The 26562-nt window shown below is 41.2% G+C and overlaps 1 protein-coding gene across 1 annotated transcript; it reads right to left on the reverse strand.

Moving 5' to 3' along the window:
- Positions 1–1840: 1840 nt before the first annotated feature.
- On the reverse strand, positions 1841–26562 carry FAM76A (family with sequence similarity 76 member A). The gene is made up of 9 exons (XM_019432478.2): positions 26353–26562; positions 25010–25074; positions 21896–21950; positions 21004–21156; positions 18140–18297; positions 13834–13920; positions 8204–8339; positions 4938–5039; positions 1841–4188 (listed from the first exon to the last, which is right to left on the reverse strand). Exons 1-9 carry the CDS (start codon positions 26431–26433, stop codon positions 4102–4104), a joined length of 924 nt encoding a protein of 307 aa, XP_019288023.1. The 5' UTR covers positions 26434–26562; the 3' UTR covers positions 1841–4101.

A 26562-nucleotide genomic window follows, 5' to 3' on the forward strand; every position in this document is an offset into this window, starting at 1 on the left:
GAGATCATGACCTGAGCCGAAGTCGGACGCTTAACCGACTGAGCCACCCAGGCGCCCCAATGGCTGATTATATTTTTTAAGATAGCCACCACAATAGCTATTCAACATGCTCTTCTACTTTGTCATCTTCTCATTAAGAGAAGGGATTTATGTCCACTCCCCTCAAGTCTGGATGGACTTCTGTTCAACCAATAGAGTACTGCAGAAGTAAGGTAATGTGACTTCTGAGGACAGGTCAGAAAATGTATGCATCTTCAGCTTTCTTTACTGAATCCCTTCACTTGTGTTTGGGAGTCTGGAGCCACCACAGAAGAAGTCTGATTACCTTGACCCACCATGCTGGGGAAGGCCAAGCTATATATGGAGGGGTCCCAGGTCAGTGCTCCAGTCAGCATTACTGGACTTCCAGAATCCCAGCCCGAGCACTAAATATACAAATAAACAACCTTTAGAGACGATTCCAGCCCCAGGAAGTATCCCTCAGCTTTTGAATCTTCCCAACTGAGGACCCAGACATTGTAGAATAAAGACCAGTCAGCCCCACAGTGCCCTGTCCAAATTCTTGATCAACAGAGTCTGTGGGCATATTTAAATGCTTGCTTTAAGCCACTAAATTTTGGGGTAGTTTGTTATATAGAAACAATAAGCAGGATATCCTGCAACTCCTGACAGTTTGGGCCTTCCCAAAAACGGCCCCTCCTCCAAGACCTTTGAGCTGGCCGTTAGTCGAAGACAGCTATACTGCAGGTAACTTATGATCTTAAACCGAAAGAATGGAACTAAAGCGCTAAACTTTGAGGGTTGAGCGGCTGAAGGCCTTCCTGAAGAACTAAATATCCTTCTCTGTTTATACTCTATACTTCCCCTACAGTGATTTTTAAGGCTGAGAAAATGGATAAATGGATTTACACAATGAAGATGGTCATAAACATAGCCTACCGCCTTTTCTTTTTCGGGCTGCTGTAACAAAGTATCACAGACTGCATAGCTTGTAAACAACAGAAATTCATTTCTCAAGAGTTCTGGAGGCTGAGAAGTTCAAGATCAAGGGGCCAGCAAGGTTACACTCTAGTGACGGCCCTCTTTCTGGTCCACAGTCAGTGCCTTCTGGCTGGGTCCTCACATGGTGGTAGAGATAAGGTATCTAATTCCATTTGTGAAGGCAGGGCCCAAGCACCTTCCAAAGACAGGCTCCACCTCTTAATACTATCGTCTTTGGGGGTTAGGATTTCAACACATCAATTTGGGGGGGAGAACCCCCCTAAATTCAGGCCATAGTACCTACAAAATAAAACTTTCTTCAATTTATTGAGAGAAAATAAGTTGTCGCTGAGTCTACAGAATGACCAGGATGTGGCAGTGACAATGTCTGAGAGGCACCTGTTACTAATTTTAAAAATTACCAGCACCAAAGATTCAAACTAATACATTCCTCTCCTTGAGATGGTATCTCAAAATCTTCTCACTCATACCTTATGAAGATTCATCCTGTGTTGTATTTTGACTCATAATGGTGAATATAAAATCAAGGAACAGTGGTGGTGTCCAATATTTCACCAAATAGAAGCCCCATGAGGAAATAAATTTTCTTCACTGCTGTATTCTCATTGCCTAGCATAGCGTTTATAACAAAGCAAGCACTTAAACTGGAAAATAAAATCACAGAAGAAAAAAAGAGAATGGGTTTATTCTCTGATGGATATGAAGCTCCCTATTACCACAGTTAGGCTTTTAACTGTTTAAGTCAACAAGCAAGACAAACTGTTTTCTAGGCTGAAGGGCATAATGGGATATGCCTACTGGTAAACCGGCAATCAATCAATCAATCACCCAACAATACTTGACTCAATGTGAATTTTTATTAACACACATTTTTCAAAGTTTGTACAAACCAAAACATTCCTGTGTTTCAAAGTGTCCATTATACAAACATACAAATAAACAAAAGGTGTTACCAAAAGTTAGCTACTCAATTTCATGGTAAAACAGTGTCATGATTTTTAAAAACCAAAACTTCAAGACTGAGGTTTCTTCCTTCACTTTTTGGAACTTGTGGAAAGTTAGAAAATGTGTGAATCTGCTTTGTATTAAATGCCAACACCTTAAAAAAAGATTTAGTATAAAACTAAGTATGTGTTTTTATATTGTCACTTCATGAAACAGAATTTCTCAAGTCTTCCAAATTAAAAAAAAAAACCAAACCCAAAACCATGACTGTAACTTTTTTTCATAATCTTTTCCCCAGAGTCAAACGTAAATGCATCTGAAAAATATTATCTGACAGTTTATCTTTACCTAAAAGTTTCTCATTCAAAAAGTTACAAAAGTGTTTAGCACTGTCGTCTCCCTTGCTTGGAAGGGAAAATGACCTCCCCTACTAGAGTGATAGATGAGCAACGTGGTCCATTGTTTCTTTTATCAGAAAGAAGCCACCCATTTCCACATTTCTGTCCAATTCTGTGCATGGCTCCACTTGTGAGAATGTTATCACAGATTACAAGCACTGGCTTTTAGGAAATGCCTAGCAAGTTAAACTGACTGCTTACAATTTTGGTGCACTGAGGTACAAAGTTCATCTGTCCTCATGGTTACCTCGAGCCTCAGGACCCCTCTGCATTAATGATTCCAAGGTAGTTGATTTTACTGTGTTTCACGGCACATCACACACCTCTCATTTCTTTCACAAACATCCCATGGAGGACCTGAGAGAATGGTGAGAAGTGCAAATCTATCTCCTCTCCCGGAAAAGTAAACCCATGTGCCTGCTCAGTCAGGAAGGGAAAGGTGGACACAAACAATTCTGGCTGAGGCCAAGCTGCTTCTGCCAAGCACCTGTCTTCAAGAAACGCCCTTTTCCCACTAAAAGCAGGGAGTGTGCAGGCTGGGATGGATGAGGAGGAAGGGGGAGAAGGTACAGTGACAGCATTTCTCCCGCTCAGACTCAGAGTCCATACTTGAGCAGCTCGTACTAACCCCCAAAATGCTCTGTAGTTCAAATATTATCCATTTTGAATCTGCTCATTAAAAAAAAAAGCTCTCTGACAATGGCCCAATGTAACGACCGATATAAGTAAAGGGTATTTTTTTTTCTTTAAAAAGAAGTGGCAGTGTGAGAATTTAAAATCAGTCACATAAAACAATCTAGAAAGGGGTAGGGGAGGGAAACGTCCAGTAAAACCTGGACAACCTTTCTTTCTGCCCTTACTTAAAAAGACAGACTGTTCAAATCTTTGCTACCTCCCCTAAGCATCTCCTTAAATGCTCTTCCAAGAAGTCCTCCAAAAGGCACTTAACTCCACACTGATGCACTGAATTGTTGCACCGTAGCAATCAGTTTTTAAGACTCCAAGGTAACAAGAAAAGGTCTTATTCCTTTACTAAAAGGTAGAGAGAAGGGCTTTTTTTTTTTCTTTTTAAGAGGCATCACTTTTACAAGAACAAGCTAGGCTACCATTATTCCTTTATCAAGAAAAAGTTTCTTTTTTTTAAAAAATAAATAAAACTCTGGCTATACATAGTACAAAGTCATACATAATATACCTGGAAAAAAACCCAAGAGTATACCCTGAAGCAAAAGGTTTATTGGAGAGAGAAAGCCTCTTCCATTGTACCAAGTCTTAAGGTGGCAGTTTTCAAAGTTCAGAGGGTGGCAGTGATATGTATGTAATTAATGCCAAACTATTTGCTCATGGGTATGGCAGGATGTGATGGACCAAAAAAAAAAAAAAAAAAAAAAAAAAAAAATTCTGCACATAACACTGAACAGTGACTGCCACACACACACACACACACACACACACACACACACACACACACAGTAGTGCCAAAAGAGAGAGAGAGACAGAGAGTAGTACTCGGGGTGGGGTTGGGGGGAGTGAGAGTATGAGACAGAGAGCTTGGAACCCCAAACATCCAAGCATGCAGTCATGACACAGCATAAACCAGGTGTTTCCATTCAGCCCACCACAATCCCACAAAGAAGGATAACTGTAATAAAATAGAGATTTCTTAAGAAAGCTTGCAATTCACAGAGAACAGCCAGGTCACCAACCCTCACCCAGGAACCCCTTCGCTGTTGGCTGGGAGCCTCCTCATGGTCTCTCACGGAGAGGTGATAGCTCCTGACTTCTCAGACTTCTTGCTCTTGGACAAGGCAGCTGCCTGCTTCAGGAGCTCTCGGTTTTTGGCCTAAACAAAAAAATCAGTGCAAGGATATTTTAACAGGACAGGACATGCTTTTCATGCAGATGCTAAGGCAGACAACATAAAGGGTCAGCAAGAGAACAAATTCTAGAGGCAGAAATCAACAGAAAGCTCCAGGGCTTGGTTCAGGGGAAGGAAGTATTTGCTAGAGGTTAATCAGCACACTTCAATCTCCTGGGATCCACTGTTACAAAAGGATGCTTTGTGCAACACAAACAAACCGTGGAGTGCCTTAACGTGTTGGATAAACAGAATTTATAACCCAGACATCTGGAATCACATCTGGCTTATCCAAAACTCAAAACGCACATTTATTAATTCCAGTTTTTGAGGGAAAGAGATCAGAACACACCCAACAACGAAATAGTAAAAGACAGCTAATAAGGTAGATTAAATATGATTTTGTCAATATTTTGAAAACAAAAAAAAAATCTAAGAGATAAATCACTTAAAATACAATCAGCTAAATACACCAGGGTTATCACATAAAACAAGCAGACTCGGGGCACCCGGGTGGCTCAGTTGGTTAAGTGTCCGACTTTGGCTCAAGTCATGATCTCGTAGTTCATGAGTTCGAGCCCCACATCAGGCTCTGTGCTGACAGCTTGGAGCCTGGAGCCTGCTTCAGATTCTGTGTCTCTCTCTCCCTCTCTGCCCCTCCCCTGCTCATGTTCTGTTTCTCTCTCTCTCTCAAAAATAAATAAACATTAAAACAAACAAATAGGCAGACTCACCTGTAATTGCTCTGTGACTTCTTTGTGGGTCTTCTCCATCTGGTTCATTTTGGCTCTCATCTGAGATTCCTGGTATTGAAAATCAGCCTTCAACTCTGTGATCTGAGAGGGGGGAAAAGGCAGACTGAAGAAATCTCTGTGCAGTACAATGATGAATGTTCTGGCAGCAGAGAGCTAAATGGTTCCTCAAATTAATGAAATCCAGGGCTCTTCGGAAGATCCCTAACTAAGCCAAAGCCAGGGAATTCTGTATCCTATTTATCCTAAAGATTTCTTAAAAATTACACAAAATCCTGACATAGCCATTTCTGATACCTCATCACTGACAGGTTTTAAAAATTTTATGTATTTAATACCTGCCAATAATCCTCCAAATAAATCAGTGATTACAATACAACACAATATGACTGACTGTGAGAAGCCAGGGGAATAACAGCTATTGCCATTTACTAATTTTTTAACCCTGTTCTAGGTAAACTGTTTGATATTTACACACACACACACACACACACACACACACACACACACACACACAATTTTTTTTTTTTTTTTGAGTAATCTCTACACCTAAGATGGGGCTCGAACTCACGACCCCAAGATCAAGAGTTGCATGCTCTTCTGAGCTAGCCAGGCACCCCAAACTGTTTGATTATATTATTTCATTCAATCCTATGATAAACCTGTCTGTGGCGGGCAATATTATTTTTCCTATTTTACAGATGGGAAAACAATGGCTTAGAATGGCTTAAGTTGGGGTGCCTGGGTGGCTCAGTCGGTTAAGCGTCTGACTTCGGCTCAGGTCATGATCTCACAGTTCATGAGTTTGAGCCCCGTGTTGGGCTCTGTGCTGACAGCTCGGAGCCTGGAGACTTCTTCAGATTCTGTGTCTCCCTCTCTCTGCTCCTCCCCCCGCTCACACACTGTCGCTGTCTCTCAAAAATAAATAAAAAACATAAAAAAAAAAAAAAAAAAAGAATGGCTTAAGGAACATGGCCATGCTCATACATGTTAGCAAGAGACGAGCTAGAATTCAAACCCCAGGCCTTCTTCTATTGACTATGCTATTCAAGGAGCAGGGAGGAGATATCTAAGTCAGGGAAGTGATGTGTGAGCTGAGTTTTGAGGTACATGAGGTACAGCTGGCACACAAGGTAAGGAGAACGACATCCAAGCACAGGAAACTGTACAGGCACAGCCAGAGTGTGTGAGGTAACTGACAGCTTGTTCAAATGACTGATGAGCGGGGCACCTGGGTGGCTTGGTCAGTTAAGCGTCCGACTTCGGCTCAGGTCACGATCTCACGGTCCGTGAGTTCGAGCCCCGCGTCGGGCTCTGTGCCGACAGCTCAGAGCCTGGAGCCTGTTTCAGATTCTGTGTCTCCCTCTCTCTGTGACCCTCCCCCGTTCATGCTCTGTCTGTCTCTGTCTCAAAAATAAATAAACGTTAAAAAAAAAAAAAAATTAATCAAATGACTGATGAGCATGGAGAGTGACATTGATGCTGTAGATAGGCAGGTATGTTGTAGAAGGGCCTGTGTTCCAAGCCAAGGAGTGTGACCTTGATCCTGAAAGTGCTGAGAAACAATCTATTTGTTTTTGCTCCTTTTAAAACCCTCACTTTGCAAATCAGTAGAAACAAGTTGTTCATTTTGTCTCTTTTGCAAAAACCCTTTTATTATGTACTATTCTGATCTTGTCTATGAAGAAAATATACTTGGGTCTGCTTTCATCTGACAGTCATGTTGTAAAGTGGAAAGTATACTGGGCTCAAACTTCCCATGAATCTCTACCTTACTGGCAGAAGAAAGCATAGCCTAGTAGAAAGAATGGCAGAGTCAGGAAGACTTGCCATTTACTAATTGTGTGATGTGATATGTCATTTAATATCTTTGGGTCCGTTTCCTCATCTATAAAATGAGGTTGAAATTAGATGGACAGAATGCATGTAAATATTTTAACAATATAAATGCCTTTGTTAGCCACTCAGAATGAATCCTAGCACTCCAAACTTGGCACAAGAAAACATACAGCCTCAGAGCAAAAAAGAAAACTAAGAGAAGGATTGGAACCCTAAGAGAAAAAATATTGGAGGATACTTTTCATCTACAAAATGATGACAATAGTAATTCCTATCTCAAAGGTCTGTTATGAGGATAAATGGATTAATACATAGAAGGCGCTTAGAACAGAGTCAGGCACATACTTAAGTATCCAATAAAAGTTTAGCTATTATTGTTACTAATATATTAAGACAAAAAGAAGATACTCTTTGGGAACCTAAAAGTAAGAGGGGCACCTGGGTGGCTCAGCTGGGCGTCCAACTCTTAATTTGGGCTCAGGCAATGATCGCAGGGTCTTGGGATCAAGCCCCATGCTGGGCTCCACATTGAGCATGGAGCCTGCTTGGGATTCTCTCTCCCTCTATCTCTCCCTCTCTCTCTCTCCCCCTCTGCCACTCTCCCCCACTCTCTCTGTCTCTCTAAAATAAAAAAGAAAAGAAAAATAACCTAAAAATAAGAGAAATAGACCTGAATCTCAAGAAGGATGTAAAAAGTTCCCTTAAAGAAGGAGGATGACTGTTAGACCAGGGTAAGACTTAACTGAAGATGTTAATGTGTTTAAAGAATGGGTCACTCAGGGAGTTGTCAGTAATGGAAGCAAAGTAATGTAAGAGTCATGGAGGAAGGCCTACCCGACCATTGTCCAGGAAGGAGGGAGACCTGGCCCACATATTTTAAGTATTACTGTCTCACGGGCATGGCCATCCCAATACCAGAGACGGAGGTATCAGGTTCTCAGCCTGAGAGCATTAAAAATTCCAATTACATAACCACCTCCTCTTGTCCCAACTCCATGTTCATTCAGCACCTTCTGATTATAACTTTCCAAGGCAGTTCATGCTGAGAAATGTAGCAGTCAGTCATGCCCCCCTGTGAATTAAGGGGGGCACTGTAGTTCTACACATCACCTCTGTAAGCCTGGTAAACATGAGTGAAACTTCCTCTGAATGTTGAGAAAAGTCAACTTTCTAAATGCACCTGACCAAGGCAGAGTGAGGGTTCTCTCTCACGGTAACAGCAGATCGCGAGTCCCCTTGGCAGACAGTAAGCCTCTCCCACGATACCCCAACCTTGACACTGGATCCCTCAAAGCTTCAGTGGTCAGTACCAAGTAAGTATCAGTTAAACACAGTTAGCACCATGCCCTATGGTACCACATGCTTACCCTTGCACCATTCTGGCCTGAGAGGCATTAACAAAACTGTACCTTCTTCTCTTTCTCTAAAATCATTTGATCCTTTTGATGCAGCATCTTCTTCAGAGTGGCCACTTCTTCCTTCAGTTGGGCGATGATGACAAAGTGGTCAGTGCCTGGTGAGTCCAGGGCCAGGTCTGGGGAAAAGCTGAGTAGAAAAATGGAGAGGGCAAAATCGTAACTTGGAGGGATAAACCTTTTTTTACTTGAGGACACACCATGGACCACTTGACTACAAGCTCCAGAGTAGGAGCAACTATTTGAATTCCCAGCAGGAAGTACAATGCTCCACACACGCCACACTCAATAGCATTTGCTAAACTGCACAGGCGAGGCGATCATCAGATCTTGGTTCTTTATGTTCTGCTCCAAAGCACCATGTATGGTGCAGCTGTTAAGAAGCTGCTGCATCCCATTCCAGGAGCAGTCAGTCCCTTTTAAAAATTAGAAGAAGATGAAACTAATAGGAAGGAAGCCAACTTCCCCTACACTGCAAATGGCCTGTTGACTACCACTTCCAATATCAAGAATCCAGTGATAATCAGGAAAGAAACAGGTGATAAAATCCAGAGTCACACCATAACCTGGGGTTTCAACAGATTCTTCTCAGTAACAGTACCTGAGCACTTCATTTTGTTAAAGTGCCAGGTGAACTCTGTCTTTTTTGGAGAGTTTTGTAACCAGGCCTAGTTCCAGGGAATCTGTGAATGCCTGAAGTTGTATATAGAATTCGGTGTATACATACAATGGATGGTTTCTAGGGTGAGGATCCACAGCGTTCCCTGGTTGGTCAGAGATGTCTTAGGCCCAAAACAAGTTAAGGAATCACTGCCAGAAGAGTCAAGTCCTGCCCTTCTCTAGAGACTGCCCAAAGAAACCTCCTTACCCTTCCCAGGGCAACCTTTAAAGTAAAACACAAACCTGTTTTTCCTAAGCAGTCAGTGGAATATTGATTCGAGACTCCCTAGATCAATACAGCAATGACTCTAGTTCATCTTGAACTACAGCTAATAACCAGCATTTCTCTACATGGGCAGAAACTCCAAATAGCGAGTGGAATCACTGAACATCCTCAGTTACCAAGTCAAACATTTCTATGGCTAGAAGACATGGTTGACTGCTAAGAATATTCTCTCTTGGTCTACATGAGGCATGTAAGAAGAACATCAGAAGAAGAATGAACCGGTGCTTTCTTAACTCATGAATATGCAGAATTACTAGGTGACGAAAAGTAAAAGCAATATAATAAAACAAGGTAAGCAGGAGAAAATGCTGAAAGGACCCATCAAAGTCTCCTCTACCAGTTTCAATACCTGCCAAGGGACTGTCTTCCCTCAATCCAAAAGATTTTCTTTAAACCCATAACTAGAGTGACAAATGAAACAGTGTAATGGGCTAGTATAAATCTTGTGCTCCCGAAAGCTTCTAATGCTCTGCCCACCTGCTTCTCAAGAGAGGATTTTTCCCATACCACTATTGTTGACAAAACCAGTCACGTCTGTCCTGTTAGGGCCTGACCTTTCTAACTGTCTAACTTCTGACTAGTAAGAACTGTTGGAAATCAAATGAAAACAGATGGCTAGGTTAGCAAGGCAGAAAATCAGATCCAGTCTCTTTCCAAGTATCTCCAACAAAAGGGTAAGGCCACACAAAGTAAGTCTAATTTTTCAGGCATATTTCAAATGGAGAATAAAATAAAACTAGGGTTTTATGAGGAGGGGCACTTGGCTGGCTCAGTTCACGGAGCATGTGACCCTTGTTCTCGGGGTGGTAGGCTTGAGCCCCACATTGGGTGTAGAGATTACTTAAAAACTCTTAAAAAAAAAAAAACTACAAAGAAAGGAAAGGAATATCCTTTAGAAACAATCAACAGGTATGCCTTATCGCCAATGGAACAACAAACAAATAGATCAAAAAGTAGCTGGTACATTTTCTCAGGGAAGGAAAGCTAGAAATGAACTCAGATCTTTCTCAAAGTGAAAAGTTCTTGCTATGGAGCACCCGGGTGACTCAGCCAGTTAAGCATCCAACTCTCGAACCCGGCTCAGGTCAAGATCTTACAGTTCGAGGGGCACCTGGGTATCTCGGTCGGTTAAGCATACGACTTCGACTCAGGTCACGATCTCATGGTTCTTGGGTTCGAGCCCCACGTTGGGCTCTGTGTCTACAACTCAAGAGCCTGGAGTCTGCTTCATCTGTGTCTCCCTCTCTCTCTGCCCTTCCCCTGCTCGTTCTCTGCCTCTGTCTCTCAAAAATAAACATTAAAAAAAAAAATCTTACACTTCGTGAGAGCCCTAGGTCAGGCTCTGCACTGACAGCATGGAGCCTGCTTGGGATTGTGTCTCTCTCTCTCTCTCTCTCTCTCTCTCTCTCTCTCTCTGCCTCTCTTGCACATGTGCACTCTTTCTCTCTCTCAAAATACATAAACTTAAAAAAAAGTTTTTGCTACGATTTCAGCAAACTAGAAAATATGAGAGGGAGGCTATGAATTTTGCGGGATACTAAAAAAAAAAATGACCAAGGCATTTAAAATTTTTTTTTTCAGTTTATGTATTTTATTTTGAGAGAGAGAGAGAGAGAGAAAGCATGCACCCGCACGTGCATGTGCGCACACAAGCTGGGGCGGGGCAGACAGGCAGGCAGAGAGAGAGAATCCCAAGCAGACTCCATACTGTCAGCACAGAGCCTGATGTGAGCCTCAAACCCATGAACTATGAGATCATGATCTGAGCCAAAGTCGGCCGCTTAACCAACTGAGCCACCCAGGCGCCCCCAGAGGCATTGTAGAAGTATAAAACTATTCGAGAAAAGGTTTTATAAAAAACCTGAAGTGATGCATTCTCTCAGTACAATATGGAAGGCTAATGGAGAAAGAAAGAGAGGAAAAAAAAATCAAATATGTCTCAATATTTAAAAAATAGGAGTGGAAGGGCGCCTGGGTGGCTCAGTTGGTTAAGTGTCTGACTTCGGCTCAGGTCATGATCTTGCAGTTTTGTAGGTTCGAACCCCACGTTGGGCTCTATGCTGACAGCTCAGAGTCTGGAGCCTGTTTCAGATTCTGTGTCTCCCTCTCTCTCTGCCCGTTCCCTGCTCATGCTCTGTCTCTCTCTCTCTCTCTCTCTCAAATAAATAAACATTAAAAAAAATAATAAGAGGGGAGAATGGTAGAATAGAAAGGAGAATGGAAAGCTGTTAGAGAGCAGCTTGCAGAAAAGGGGATAACAATGAAAGGACAAGAGCCTATATGGATATTTTCAAAGTGGGGCCAGGAAAGTGGACTACGATCAACTGAAAGCTAAGAGGCGGCTACAATAGATAGTTCAGAAACAAGACCGGTAACCTTTGGTACAGAACTGAAATCAAGATAGATATTCAGTAAAAAAAAAAAAAAAAAAAAAAAAATGGGGGTTTGCATAACATTACAAAAGGACATTCAAAAAACAGCTTGTCAGAATGTTTTCAAAGTGAGGGAAAAGAAAGAAAAAACTACACAAAAGTAAAAATAAAGGAAAAATGTAACTTAACTTTTGCTATGAACTTTTAAAAGAAATGCAAACAAGTGGAATTGGTAAGTTAGGACTGCTAATGCAGGAACATTCAAATGGAACTTGTATGTGTATGAAAATAACTTTTGTAGAAGCAGAAAAGTTTTCCAAATTTTCAAGTTATCAGGGCAAGTTATTTTAATAAGCTAGCATCTACATTTCAAGAAAAAAATGATCTTTTAGATCTTTTCCAGATGAGATTGTTAAAGACCACGGTAAGGATCAGTATTTCCTGCTTGAGGAAAACAATCATTGCTGGTGATTAGAAGTGACAAAACACTCTCAACAGGGGCACCTGGGTGGTTCAATTGGGTGGGCATTTGGCTCTTGATTCTGGCCCAGGTCATGATCTCCCAGTCATGGGACTGAGCCTCGCGTCAGGCTCTGCACTGACAGTGAGGAGCCTGCTTGGGATTATCTCTCTCCCTCTCTCTCTGCTCCTCCCCCACTCATGCTCTCTCTCTCCCCCAAAATAAACATTTTTAAAAAATCACTCTGAACAGAAAACTTATGTTTTTAGCTTTGTATATCCATAGCAATGGACAGCAAGAATAATGGCAGTATCTTAAGAACAAATAATCTAAAAGAAGGTAAGCTTTAAGGACTGGCTGGTTAAACTAAAGTTAAGAATGCACTTTTTCCAGGTCAAATACAGCCTGGGTCATAAGTGAGCACAGAATCTAAAGGCTGTGGGTCTTGGCTTAGACCTTTATTTTATTTATTTATTTATTTATTTATTTATTTATTTATTTATTTAAAGTTTATTTAGTTTTGACAGAGAGAGACAGAGCATGAGTGGGGGAGGGGCAGAGAGAGGGAGACACAGAATCTGAAGCAGGCTCCAGGTTCCGAGCTGTAAGCACAGAGGCCAATGCGGGGCTCGAACTCACGGACCACGAGATCATGACCTAAGCTGAAGTCGGAAGCTCAACTGACTGAGCCACCCAGGCACCTCTTGGCTTAGACCTTTATAAAGGCAGGGAATTCAGAAAGGTTCACTCCTTGACATGGTTTTTGTAGGATCAGGCATGCTGGCAGGGGTGATGGGACAATCTTCATGATGGTCAGGATATCTGCTCAAGTAACAGTGAAGCTGATGGTCTTTATGGTTCCTTTCTCCATATAATTTGAACATCCAAGTTAAACATTTCCAGAAGGTTCCATTTGACAAGTATAAAATCAATGATACTAGTGGATAAAAAGGTACCTTGTAGAATCTGAAATCAACTTAATAAAAAAGGTAACAGTAAAGAATAAACTTCATAGATGCTTTGTGTACCCCTAGATGAAATTCGGTCCTGGCAAGCCTATGTGCTAAGTCTACTCCCATTCCCACCACCTGCTGGGAGGGAGAACTGACACTGGGAGTTTTCAGAATGGAGAGGATTTCAAGGCTTTGGAGGAAGAGTATGCCAGTGTCTCACTTCAGGATGCCTGGGCCTGGAGAAACAGGAAAATGGTGGCCCCAAGACTCAGCTGGGAAGCAGCCCACTGCACCAACACAGACGGGACACTCTGGATATTAGGACAAAGCAGCTTGCAAGAGGAAGCATCATTCAGATGGAGAGAGGAAGGCAAGGAGTAAATATATGCTTTTAAGACAGGCTTAAAATGCAGTGAAAATATTCAAATGCATCTCATTCTCTGCTGATTCAGTAGCTGCCCTGGGCTTTCTGCATGCTAAGGAAGCATGAATTAGACTCAGAACACTGCCTTAACTCCCAACTTGTCTCTGCTCCATCTCTCAATACCAACTCTTGCCCTGCATGGAGGAGGCCACAGGCACAGAACACAATGAAACGCATATAGCTCCTGACTTCTTAGAATTAGTGTGGGAGAGTTATATGTTGATCGCAGAATTCAGTTGCTATTAAATCGTTATATGTGCTTGTCTTTTAATGACAAGATTAGAGTTATAAACAAATAGCAGCACTGCTTGCTTATTCATAAGATATCAAGTGGCTAATGGAGTGACCCTCGGAGGCTCAATAACAACCCTAGACTAGGTCCAAGGCACACCCTGGAATGTATTCCTGTTTCAGGAACTGTATATGCAGTAACTCAAATGGAAGCATGCACACATACCAATTGGCTTACCTGTCTCCGTTGGTTGTGATTGATTCAAACTTGGATTTTTTCTTTGGGATTTCATTTTGAATTGAAGATGTAGAAAGCGTTTTCTGGCTTTTAATGGCAAAAACAGAGAAACACAAATTAGAAATCAAAGATTTATAAAACATCACGACAAAAGTTTGTTCAAATAGGACCAATGTAATATCACAGCTCCTCCATGAAAGAGCTAATTATTCTTGACTATTAAAATCCACTGAGGTGTTGATTTCATAGGTCCTGGATGCATGGGTAGCTCACTTCCAGAGACCTCCAAAATTCTTACCTTTAATTAAATATTATCTGCTTTATTAACAACTATGGGAACAGAGTCAATAAAATTTTAGTAAGACGTGGGGTGCCTGGGTGGCTCAGTCGGTTAAGTGTCAGACTTCAGCTCAGGTCACGATCTAATGGTTTGTGAGCCCGCATCGGGCTCTGTGCTGACAGCTCAGAGCCTGGAGCCTGCTTCAGGTTCTGTGTCTCCCTCTCTCTCTCCCCCTCCTCTGCTCATGCTCTGTCTCTTGAAAATAAATAAATGTTAAAAAAAATGTTTTTTAAATTTTTAATAAGAAGTAAAACCTACCTTACAGTTTAAGAAAGTACTTTCACATTTAATGTTTCATGCACATCTTCCAAGTCTGTGAGGTATATACAAGGCACTATTTCTACTCTGCAGAAACTGAGGCTCATCAAGTTTAAGTGACCTTCCCAAGGATATATAGCTAGTCAATAGTGAAGCGAGGACTAGATACCAGGTTGAACCCCTAATCCAGTTCTTCTTCAGGATAGTTCTGTGAATCTACTGATATCTGAGTCCCACAAACCACTAAAAATCAGTTATAGACTCAATGAGTTCACCCTCGAGTAAGACCCTTTCTTTCTTGATCTCTTTTCAATTTTTGATACCACTGACCATGCTATCCTTACCCCCCCTTCCAACTTTACTGAGAAATAACTGACAAATTGTATACATGTAAAGTGTACAACATAACATTTTGATAAACGTGTACGTTATGGAATAATCGCCAAGATTAAGATAATTACCACATCCATCACCTCACATAACTTTTTTTTTTTATGGCAAGAATGCTTACAATCTACTCTCAGCAATTTTTTTTAATGTTTTTATTTATTTTTGAGACAGAGACAGAGCATGAGCAGGGGAGGGACAGAGAGAGAGGGAGACACAGAATCCGAAGCAGGCTCCAGGCTCCGAGCCGTCAGCACAGAGCCCGACACGGGGCTCGAACTCACGAACCGTGAGATCATGACCTGAGCTGAAGTCGGATGCTTAACCGACTGAGTCACCCAGGCGCCCCAGCAATTTTCAAGTATATAGTATCATATTAAGAATAGCCACTCTGCTGTATATCAGATCCTTAGAACTTACTCTTCTTATAACTTAAAGTTTATACCCCTTGACCTAAATCTCCCCATTTCCTCCTTCCCCAGCCCCTGGCGACCATCATTCTAGTCTCTGTTTCTATGAAATTGGCTTTTTAAAAAGATTCCTTGTAAAAGTGATACCACAAACTGTATGTGTATGTGTATGTGTGTGTGTGTGTGTGTGTGTGTGTGTGTGTGTGTGTATCACATTTTCTTTATCCGTTCATTCATTGTAGGGCATTTATATTGTTTCCATATCTTGGCTATTATGAATAAAGCTGCAATGAACCTGGGGGTGCAGACAGCTCTTCAAGATACTGATTTCATTTCCTTGGGATATATATATACTCATAAATGATTGCTAGATCAAATATATAGTAGCTGTTTTTAATTTTTTGAGGAACCACCATCCTGTTTTCCACAATGGTTGCACCAATTTACCTTCCCACTAATGGTGTATAGGGTTCCCTTTTCTCCACAACCTTGCCAACATTTGTTATCTTTTGTCTGTCTGTCTGTCTGCCTTCCTTCCTTCCTTCCTTTCACAATCTCTGCACCCAAAGTGGGGCTCCAATTCACAACCCTGAGATCAAGAATCTCATGCTCCACCAACTGAGCCAGCTGGGCACCCCTCTTGACTTTTTCATAACAGCCATCCTAACAGATGTGGGGTAATATTTCATTGTGGTTTTGGTTTGCATCTCCCTGATGATTAGCAATGTTTAGCACCTCTGTATGTATCTATTGTATATATTCTTTGGAAAAATGTCTATTCGGGTCCTTTGCCCATTTTTTAATTGGATAATTTGCGCTTTTTTTGTTATTCAGTTGTATGAATTCTTCATATATTTTTGATATTAACCGCTTATTAGGTATATGGTTTGCAAATATTCACTCCATCCTTCTTGAGTGCTTCTGTTCTGAATTCTGTTCTCAGCCTCCAACTTGAATTCTATCATCAAAGAGCATGGTTTAAACAACTACTTATCATATGGGCTGGAGATGGTGTTCTCCAGATCACCTGTACCATAATCATCCAGGATGTTTGTAAAACAATGCAGATTCATGGACTCTATCCTGGGTCCTACTGAATTAAACTCTGGGATGACGTTGCAGGAATCTGTACTTTATAATAACTTCTATTCCTACTGACTCTTATGTGCTCCAAACCTTTCTTCTGAGTTTTAGGCTAAAGCTCCCACAAAATTGTTCCTGATGCTTCAACCTCAATTTAAAAAAAAAAAAACAAAAACAACTGAACTTCTCTTTTCTTCCTGTATTCTCTTTCAGTTAAAGAATATACCTATTCACCCAAGTAAGAAACCTGAGAATGATTCTTTACTCACCCAACTCCTGCCCATCTACCTGTTCATTAAATTATCTAAGTTTCTCATAATTCTCCCTCTAAAGTATCTTCTTGAATCTGCCTCTTTTTTTAATTTTTATTTTATTTTTGAGAGAGAGAGTATGAGCAGGGAAGGGGGCAGGGAGAGAGGAAGACACAGAATCTGAAGCAGGCTCCAGGCTTCTGAGCCCGACGTGGGGCTCAAACTCATGGACCGGGAGATCATGACCTGAGCCGAAATCGGATGCTTAACCAACTAAGCCACCCAGGCACCCCCTGAATCTGCCTCTTTGATCTCTGGTGCCATGGCCTTAGTTGAGATTCTAATATTAATACCTCTTACTGTGGACTCTTACAAAACAGGTTCTTAACTAGCCTCCGGTCTCTTTTTCTTCCAATGTTTTCTCCACAATAATCAGGGTCAGGTTCATGCTCCTTAACGTTTTCAGAATCCCTTTGTCTCCCATTCCCTGGCTCCCAAACATAAGCTCCAGCAACATAAAAGGACCTGCAACTCCTCAGGGCCGTGTGGTCTTACGCCCTCCATTTCTCTGCACACACTATTCCCTCAGCCTAGGATGCTTCTGCCCATCCGTGATCTGATGGTTCCAACTCATCCTAAAATCCAGCCCCAACCCAGCTCTTCTCTGAGCCTCTCTTGCCTGACTCCCCAAGGCAGTTAATTACTACTGCCTCTCATGCCTGCATCTTGATGTTTCCACTGTGGTGCTCATCGAATTATAATGCAATGATTTGATTACAGGTCTGTCTTCCCTACCAGACTGCATACTCTTGGTGAGCAGCATGATTCTTTTATTCATCTCTGCCTTCCTAGCAGAGTCACTGGCCCATGAGAGTACTTAATAATAATGAACAAACAAAATCATAATGGTAACAATAACAAACAGTAATTAAAATATATTGAATGCTTCCCATATGCCAGTTATAAAGCAAACCACTATTCATGCACTATATAATTTATCTCCACAATTCCATGAGGTAATATTATTATTTCCCTATTTTAAAGATGAACAAGCTTGCCCAAGATCCCACACAGAGAACCTGGCAGAGTCAGGATTCAATCGAAAGCCAGAACTCTCAACAACATTACAGATACTCTGAAAGGAAGCTTAAGACAACAATGAAAGGACATCTTTTTGACTGGATTCCCACCAGGACAAACCTAGAACAGCTACCAACCTCCTGGCCAACTATGCATTAAAAAAAGCTGCATCCCTCAGAAAGTGACATGCCCAGTCTTCTAAGGAGATAATCCACTCCAAGGGTGAGGGGAGCATTATAGTCAAAGCAGAACAATTTCACAAACTTTCCAGACACAAGACAAACCAAGTCAGTAAATCCTAATACCTTATGGAAATCTCTCTGGCACTTGGAAGATACATGAACTGTCCAATGTGACAAAGGAGATTCCTCCTAAGGCTAGTAACTAGAGAGAAAAGAAGAGGAAAATTGATACCAAATGGTTTCTTCCATGGCTAACTGTGTATTCCGTCTGACCAATAGGTACCTCTAGTCCTATCTCGTGCACCTTGGGGATACCTGTTATAATGGCTGCCACCACTCAGTCGACTATACTGTTCCTTCTCTTGGTGGCTGGCACGGGAAGAGCTGCTCAGGTGTTTCCTCTGCTCTTTGGTCTTCTGAAGGACCCGTTTGTAGGACAGCGTGCACAGCCAGCACAGCAATTTCCCATCTACCTGAAAGACAAGGAGACAAACATGAAGAAGAGAGAATGTAGTACAGAATGGAGCTACTGGGAGCTCCGGACCTCTGGGTTAAGTCCCAATTCTGCCACTTAGGAGGTGTGCGAACTTAGGCAAGTCCTCAACCTCAATTAAATCCCCCTATGTCCTTGTGAAGCAGCTACTGTGATTCCCACTGGAAAGGTGATGACATTGATGCCTAATAAGAGTAAGTAACTCGTCCAGGACCATTCAGCTAGCCCAGGTCAGTAGGACTGCAGAGCTTATACTCCGACTATCATCATATGCTACCTCGTGATTCCTAATTCAGCTTCTCCAGTATCTTAATTCAGGGAAAAGGTGCTCTGGTTGGCAGACAGGAGTATTCTGGTCACTGGAGAGTTAATATCCTCCCATGATAAATTAATGAATTTGGTTCACAGGAGTCAGTTCTCATGAGCCTAAGCATCTCTGAAAAGTACCTCTGGACACTGAAAAAGTTTCTGTACTGCATTCCTTCATTAAAAAAAATATTTACTGAAGAGATTGCTAGTTGCCAGAGGTGGGGAGTGGTGGGTAGGTGAAATGGGTGAAAGTAGTTAAAAGGTATAAACTTCTAGTTAAAGGATAAATAAGTCATGGGGATGTAATGTACAGTATGGTGACTATAGTTAGTAATACTATATTGCATATTTGAAAGTTGCTAAGAGAGTAGATCTTAAAAGTTCTCATCACAAGAAAAAAAATCCCATAACTGTGTATGGTGACAGATATTTACTGGACTTATTGTGATGATCACTTTCCAATATATACAAATATCAAATCATTATGCTGTACATTTGAAACTGATATATGTTGATTATACCTCAATTTAAAAAATACATAATCACTTCACTTTTTTAAATTAATTATTTATTTTAGAAAGAGAGAGAGTATGGGTGAGCGAGACGCAGAGAGAGAGGAAGAAAGAGTATCCTATCCTACAAGGGGCAGAGAGAGAGAGCAAGAGACAGAGAGAATTCCACGCAGGCCCCACACTGTCAGTGCAGAGCCCAAAGCGGGGCTCGAGCTCACCCGACATAGGACTTGAACTCATGAACAATGAGATCATGAGATCATGACCTGAGCTGAAGTCGGATGTTTAACCGACTGAGTAACCTAGGTGCCCCACTTCACTTACTTTTTAAAAAGTAGAAAATGAGAAGCACAATTTTTCTCAGTAAAAAACAGTAAGCTGGAGATATATTTCAGATTAATATTTTGACAGTGTCAGGTAAAAGAGGGGGAAGAAATAGTTCTCGATAAAGTATGACTCTTACCAAAACAAGTAAATATATATATATACATATATATGTATGTGTGTGTGTGTTGTGTGTATCTGTGTGTGTGTGTATGTATATATGTATGTTTGTTTGTTTTGGGCACTTACCATGTGCCAGGCCACTGGAAATGTGGCAGAGAACAAGATGGACAAGGAGCTCACGCTCTAGTGAAGGTGGACAAACATAAGCAAATAAACAAGATAATTTCTCACAATGTTGTGCTGTGAAGACAACAAAACAGGGTAACATGATAGGGGGTGAGTTAGTAAAGGGGCTCTGTGAGGAAGTAGCATCTGAGCATGAGGAACCAATTAAGACTGATGGGTGTTATCAGGCAAAATGATAGCCAGTGCAAAGGTAGGAATGAAACTGGCACATTTGAAGGGCTAAAAGGTGGTCAGTGTGGCTGAAACAAGGTGACAGGCGGGAGGTGTAACGTCAGGAGAGATTGAGAGGCAGGTATGGGCAATGTGCACCAGGGAAGGGGGTTGGGATTTGTTCTAAGTGCAGCTGGAAGCCACTGGAGGGTTTTAAACAGAACAAATCTAAACCATTTTTAGTTTACTAAGGTACCATCACTCCACCTAGAGCTCTCCTCTATGTCATCTTGGAATTTTTAACTTCAACAGATAGAAACACTTGAAACAGTCAGATAGTGAAACTGGTAATACAAGTGTATCCTAAGTCACAATCTCTCCTTTACAGAGTTCTATAGAATTTTGCCAATCATCGCTTTACTTATACAGGGTACAGATCACTGTTAATTAAGATTCTCATGAAATACCAGCTCATGTAATATTAGAATATTAAGGTCCAGGGAGGACCTGGCTGGCTCAGTCAGAACATGTGACTCTTGAGCTCAGGGTCAGAAGTTTAAGCCCCACGTTGGGTGTAGAGATGACTTTAAAAAAAAAAAATATATATATATATATATATATATACATATATATATATACATATATATATACGTGTATATATATATATGAATATATATTTATATACACGTATATATATATGTATATATATGAACATATATTTATATACACACATATATATATATACATATATATATGTATATATTTTTTAAAGAATATAATGGTCCACATTTGCTAAATGAAAACAAAGGCTGAAAATCTTCAAGTTCAAGAACAACTAGGACAGGAACGGAGATTTCTTTGTTATATGTCTTTTTTTTTTTTTTTTTAAAGATTTTAAGTCATTTCTACACCCAACATGGGGCCGAAACCCACAACCATGAGATCCAGAGTCTCATGCTCTACTGACTGAGCCAGCCAGTGGCCCTGTTGTGATTTCTTTTTGACACAATTGACCAAACTTAATTTCTCAGAAAGGAAAAAAAAAACAAAAAAAAACAACAAAACAAAACACAGAGATTTACCTTCTTTCGATCATCCTTCCTGTCAAATGCACATTGCTGCTTACACTGTTCACATGAATAGGGTGGTCCATACTTCTTCTCTGAATTTGTGCAGCGCTGGCATTTGTTGCCGATAAATGCTGCAATTATGTTGCAATACTGACAAGGTTTGGGCTTAAAGAGAGGGGAAAAAAAGGGTCAACTAAGTATATTATAAAATACCACTGCATTTTTTAAAGCAATAATTCCTATTATACAGTTCATCAGTCATTGTAAAAATGTATTCCCAACTTCATAAATTTCCTTCTACACTGATCAAATGAAGCCCAATTCCTAATACTATGTAAAGTGATTTTCTGCACAGGACTATTGATTTTAAAACAAATTAACAAATAACAAAACCCCATTAGAGTATATGCTGGGACTTCTGTAAGAAATTCAACAGAACCAGTTCTTTGGAGAAACCAGTAAGTGCTTCCAAATTTCTGGAAAGGCCTCTTTGCCATTATCACCATATAAACAGGCTGGGAGAATGCCTGCAAGGACATAATATAGAACCCTAACACTGAGAGACCCCCACCCCCCCAAAAAAGTCATCAAAACGAACAGTCAACTGCTACCAAACAAAGGTGTCACATTGTAGGATCCATCTTTCCCATCCTCTTTCCATACTGGTTTCCAAAGCTCTCAAGGAAAATTATAAGACAATCCCACCATCATGAACATAAACACAGAACTTCTCAGTAAGTATTAGCTAGGTTCAAAAGCTCAAGGGCTAGATAAACTTTTCTGAGAAAGTATTTACACATAAGATATTCTAATAAAAATATGGTAGTTATATAAATAATCCACAGAATGTAAGGTTCCAAGAGACCCAAGAACTCACTGTTAGGTACAGAGAAACTCTACTTACTGTTCCATATAACTGCACATTCTGTGCACACTTCTTGCATATTGTATTGGTTTTACTGTTAAGGAAAAAAGAGACACAATGCTTTTATGAGAAAAAAGTTGCTTCACTTACAATATCTGAAAACTGATTCCTCCTTAAGCCCACAGAATTTGCTCATTGCTAAGTGCCAAGGTGATATTTGGTCTGGACACCTGGTTAACTTAAAGTTAAGTATTTGGCCACTAACTTTTTTATTTATTAATTATTTTATGGTTATTAACTTTATTAGCTCAGGTAAAATGAGGTTTTGGTTAAAGTGGACAGTGAGTTATTTCTGAGTATCACATCTCTAAGTATCACTAAACAAAATTAGCAAATATGGACAGGACCCTCAAAAGAATATTATGTTAGACTGAAATGGACTAGCAGTAATTCTCAATTTAGATGAACAGCTGAGAACCTTGAGGTGAGGAGGGAAGTATATGCGTTTGGAATACTAACTCAGAGATTCTATTCATGTTGACTTTACTCTGTCTACACCCTCCTCTGTAAGTAAAAGCATATGAAAATCCCAGATGTGGGGAAATGGATGCTATGATTAAATATTTTGTCAATATTTCCAATTTCTCTAAGAACTAAGCACTGATCAAAATAAAAACGTCTTCGGTCTTGTGAAGGTCCAGAGACCTGTATTATCTAAATATCTGAGCTGATAAACTGCCTTAGGGGAAAAAAATCATCTTCAAATAAAGTCCAATTCTTCACAAAGAGAGGTACAATAAATGCTTGATGTGCAAGAATAGTTAAAACAATATTCTGGGGCTGAAAATAAAATCACATAAAAATGCAGTCTCATTAGCTATCTTGTGATTATTTTCCCATAAAGTCCTATAAAAGTGACCATAAAGTTAAAACAAAGAAAGACCTCAAAGTACAAAATATTTAAATTAAAGTGAGATATTCAAGTAAAATATTTTCCAGGGCCATTTTCTGCCATTTTAAAGAGACAGGACAAGATGTGAGGCGTATCGAAAGAAACCTCTAGAAAAAGGATTCACATCGGTGATTCTGGAATGTTGAACTTTTAATTTATACTTAGATTTATTACTGAAGAAGTGGGATTTATATGTATCAATATATACAAATGCTCCTGACATCTTGGAAAACAAAGAAGTCATTTCGGAGCACGCAGGTGGCTCAGTCAAGTGTCTGGCTCTTGATTTCAGCTCACGTCATAATCTCGCGGTTTCTTGGATTCAAGCCCCACGTCAGACTCTGCACACTGACTGCGCCAGAGCCTGCTTCGGATTCTCTCTCTCCCTCTCTCTGTCCCTCTTCGACTTGTGCTCTCTCTCTCAAGATAAATAAATAAACTTTAGAAAAAAAGGAAAACCACTCCTATGATCCATCTTGAATCATTTTTTCTTAAGATTTTATTTTTTTAAGTCATGTCTACACCCAACCTGCAGCTTGAACTTACAACCCCGAGATCAAGAGTTGCGTGCGCCAACAACCGAACCAGCCAGGTGCCTCCATCTTGAATCAATTTTTATGTATGGTGTAAATTCATATCTCACCCTACACCCAAAAATTAATTCAAGGCGGATCATGGACCCAAATATAAAAGCTGAAACATAAAGCTTCTAGATTATGTTTTATATGTTTCCGTATCTATGAAGGGCTAAAACAGGTAAAACTGATCTATGGTGGGAAGGAAAATCAGAACAGTAGTTGCACGGGGGAAGCGAGAAGAGTGGAGATTGAGTGGGATGAAGCATGAGAGGACTCTGGGCTGACGGTAATGTTCTATATTTTAAAGGGTTGAGGGTTACAGGTCCATATACTGTTTGCGAAACTCATCGAATGACATACTTAAGATTTGAGCATTTCACTGTGCGCAAATTTTACCTCTAAAAAAATAAAGGACCATAAACAAATATCAAACTTTGTTAACGAAATGCATGCTTAAGTATTTAGGATCAAGTATACTGATGTCCACAACTTTAAAATGAATCGGAAATAAGATGGATTAATACACCGAAGGGGCACCTGGGTGGTTCAATTGGTTGAGCACCCAAATCTTGATTTCAGCTCAGATCACAGTCCCAGGGTCTTGAGATCAAGCCCTGCATAGGGATCCGCACTGCACATAGAGCCGGCTTGGAATTCTCTCTCTCCCTCTGCCCCTCTCCCCCACTCACTCTCTCTCTCTAATTAAAAAAAATACATTGATGATAGATGATGCACATAAAGTAAATGTAAACTGTAGAATCGAAGTGGTAGGTATATGAGTGTTTACTGTTTAATTCTTTCAACTTTTTCTGGTTTGAAAATATCCATAATAAAATGTTGGGGAAAATGTTCCCAGAATTGAAATAAGGCTGATTAAAATTAGGTTTCTAGGTCTATGTGTGAGCTAACAAATAGACCCCACCCTGCTTTAAGGAACTATGACCTACAGTTGCAGGCCCACAGAACTTAACTATACCCATAAACAACTTTGCTGCTATTGAAAACCAATAAACCACTCTGCTGCTGTTAAAAAAGTCTCCCAAAGATATGTGTTCACTTACAACTAAATGTTTTTCACATTTTTAAAAATGAGATTTACATAAGGCAAGTAAATTTCAAATGTGGCTAAGGCTAACAAACCCTTTAACAGAATAGGCACATTTCCAAAAGTGTCTTCTTTTGGCTTATAAATTCTTCAAGCTTCGAGTATAAGCATACTGAAACCTAAGGCTCATGTTTTACAATTGTGGTTTCTTAGTGTCATAAAGATCATAACCACAATATAAAATGATCAAGGATCTGAAAACTAACTTTAAAAACTTAAGCAAGGGGCACCTGGCTGGCTCAGTCAGTGGAGCGTTCGACTCAGTCTTGGGGTTGTGAGTTCGAGCCCCTGTTGGGTGCAGAGATTACTTTAAAAAGTCATGAAAAAATTTTAAGCAACCCATGGATAACCAGGGAACAATATGTGTGTTTTATATTCATCAATGTGTTATAATAAAAAAAAAAAAAACCCTGCAGAATCCGGGTATAATGCAATCAATTACAGATCTGTACACTGAACAGCAACTAATTAAGAGGAAAAAGCCTGCAAACATCTTTCGTGGTCAATAAAAACTGTACCTCTCCTGCTGGTACTCAGTCCTACAGTAGGTGCACTTCACAACAGGGTGTGCAATCCGACATTCCTGAAATGAAATGAGGATATAATTTAAAAGGCAGTCAGAAATGGAAACAGCCTTCAGTAGGAGGCAGAAGACCTGGGTACTATTCCCAGCATAGCCACTGTGCTTGAGTGAGTCACTTGAACTTTCTGTGCCTTATTTTTCTCTTCTGTAATACTGGCATCACTGCCCTGCACTGATGTGGAAGTTAAGAAAGAATTTACATGGAACTAGTCATAAATTGTAAAACCAAAGTATGTATGAATAAGTCTCAGACTGGGAATCAGAAGCCCTGGATTCTAGTTCCGGTTCTGCCACTTCCACGGTTTGATTTTTGACCAGGTTCACTTGTGAAATGAAATGCTAAGTTAAAATCATTATTGCTGACCTATATGAAACTTCCTTGAAGTCAGTATATATATATCTCAAATGTATATATATTTTTATTTATATAAAGACCAAAAAAATAAAGGCACCCAAACACTTGCGTTCTCTCCTACCCAGTAAACAGAGTGACAAAGTCATTGCCATTTGAGGCAACGGTGACATACAATTACGAGTTACCCATACCAGAGACAAACTCTGGATTATCTGAGAATATCTCAAATCACTCGCAGGACGGCTTCGTGACTTTTAACTGTCACCTCACAGCACTTCTGTTAATTTAAAAAGGCAAAGCAGGATGCAAACAACTCAAATGAAAAAAAAAAAAAAGAACTTGGGCCTTCAAGGGTAAAAACTGAATAGTAGCTGATTAGGGCCAGGATCGAAGGTCACCAACTGGATGCTGAAAAATCCTTTTACTTCGTGCGCTTAATTTGGGGGCTTTTCTATAAAGCCTCGCTACCTCCGTCTCTCAGACTGGCCGGAAAGTGCCCGTGAGGCGCCCGAGTTGGAGACTCTCGTCCTAGGCAGCACCCAACTCTGGAGTTCAGTCCCCAGGCAAGGCAGGCGGTCCCTCAGTGTGCAACCAGCGGCGGGGAAGCCAGCCCAAGAGGGAGCTCGGTACGGCCGGTCCGGGTCAAGCCGGGGACCCGCTGTCCCCTCCCCAGACCTTACGGGGTCCGAGAACAATCCCTCGCGGTTGCTAAGCACCCGGACACGCCTGCCGCGGGGGCCTGGACGGCGCCCGGGACTCCCCCACGTGCCCCGCTGGCCCCCAGCGGAGCGGGTGCGGCGCCTCAGCTAGGCGGGCCTGCCACGCCCCGCCCGGGGGACCCCGCCGGGCGGCCCCGCAGAACAGGGGGCTCCGGGCCGAGCCTCTAGCGTCCCAGCTCCCGGCCGCCGCCCCAGCCCGCGCACCTTGCACAGCTGCTGCCCCTGAGACAGCGCCTCGAAGGGGAAGCGCTGGTGGCACTTGGTGCAGGCGTAGAGCGCCGCCATGTCCGGCCCGGGCCGCGCTCACCGCCCAGCCGACCGGCCCACCGCTTTATCTGACAGTCTAAGGGACAAGCTGGCGGCGGCGGCGGCGGCAGCGGCGGCGGCAGCAGGCTGCGGGCTGCGGCAGGCGGG

Source organism: Panthera pardus, unplaced genomic scaffold (genome assembly GCF_024362965.1).
Source record: "Panthera pardus isolate Hobbes unplaced genomic scaffold, ASM2436296v1 HiC_scaffold_11, whole genome shotgun sequence".
NCBI classification, from domain to species: domain Eukaryota; kingdom Metazoa; phylum Chordata; class Mammalia; order Carnivora; family Felidae; genus Panthera; species Panthera pardus.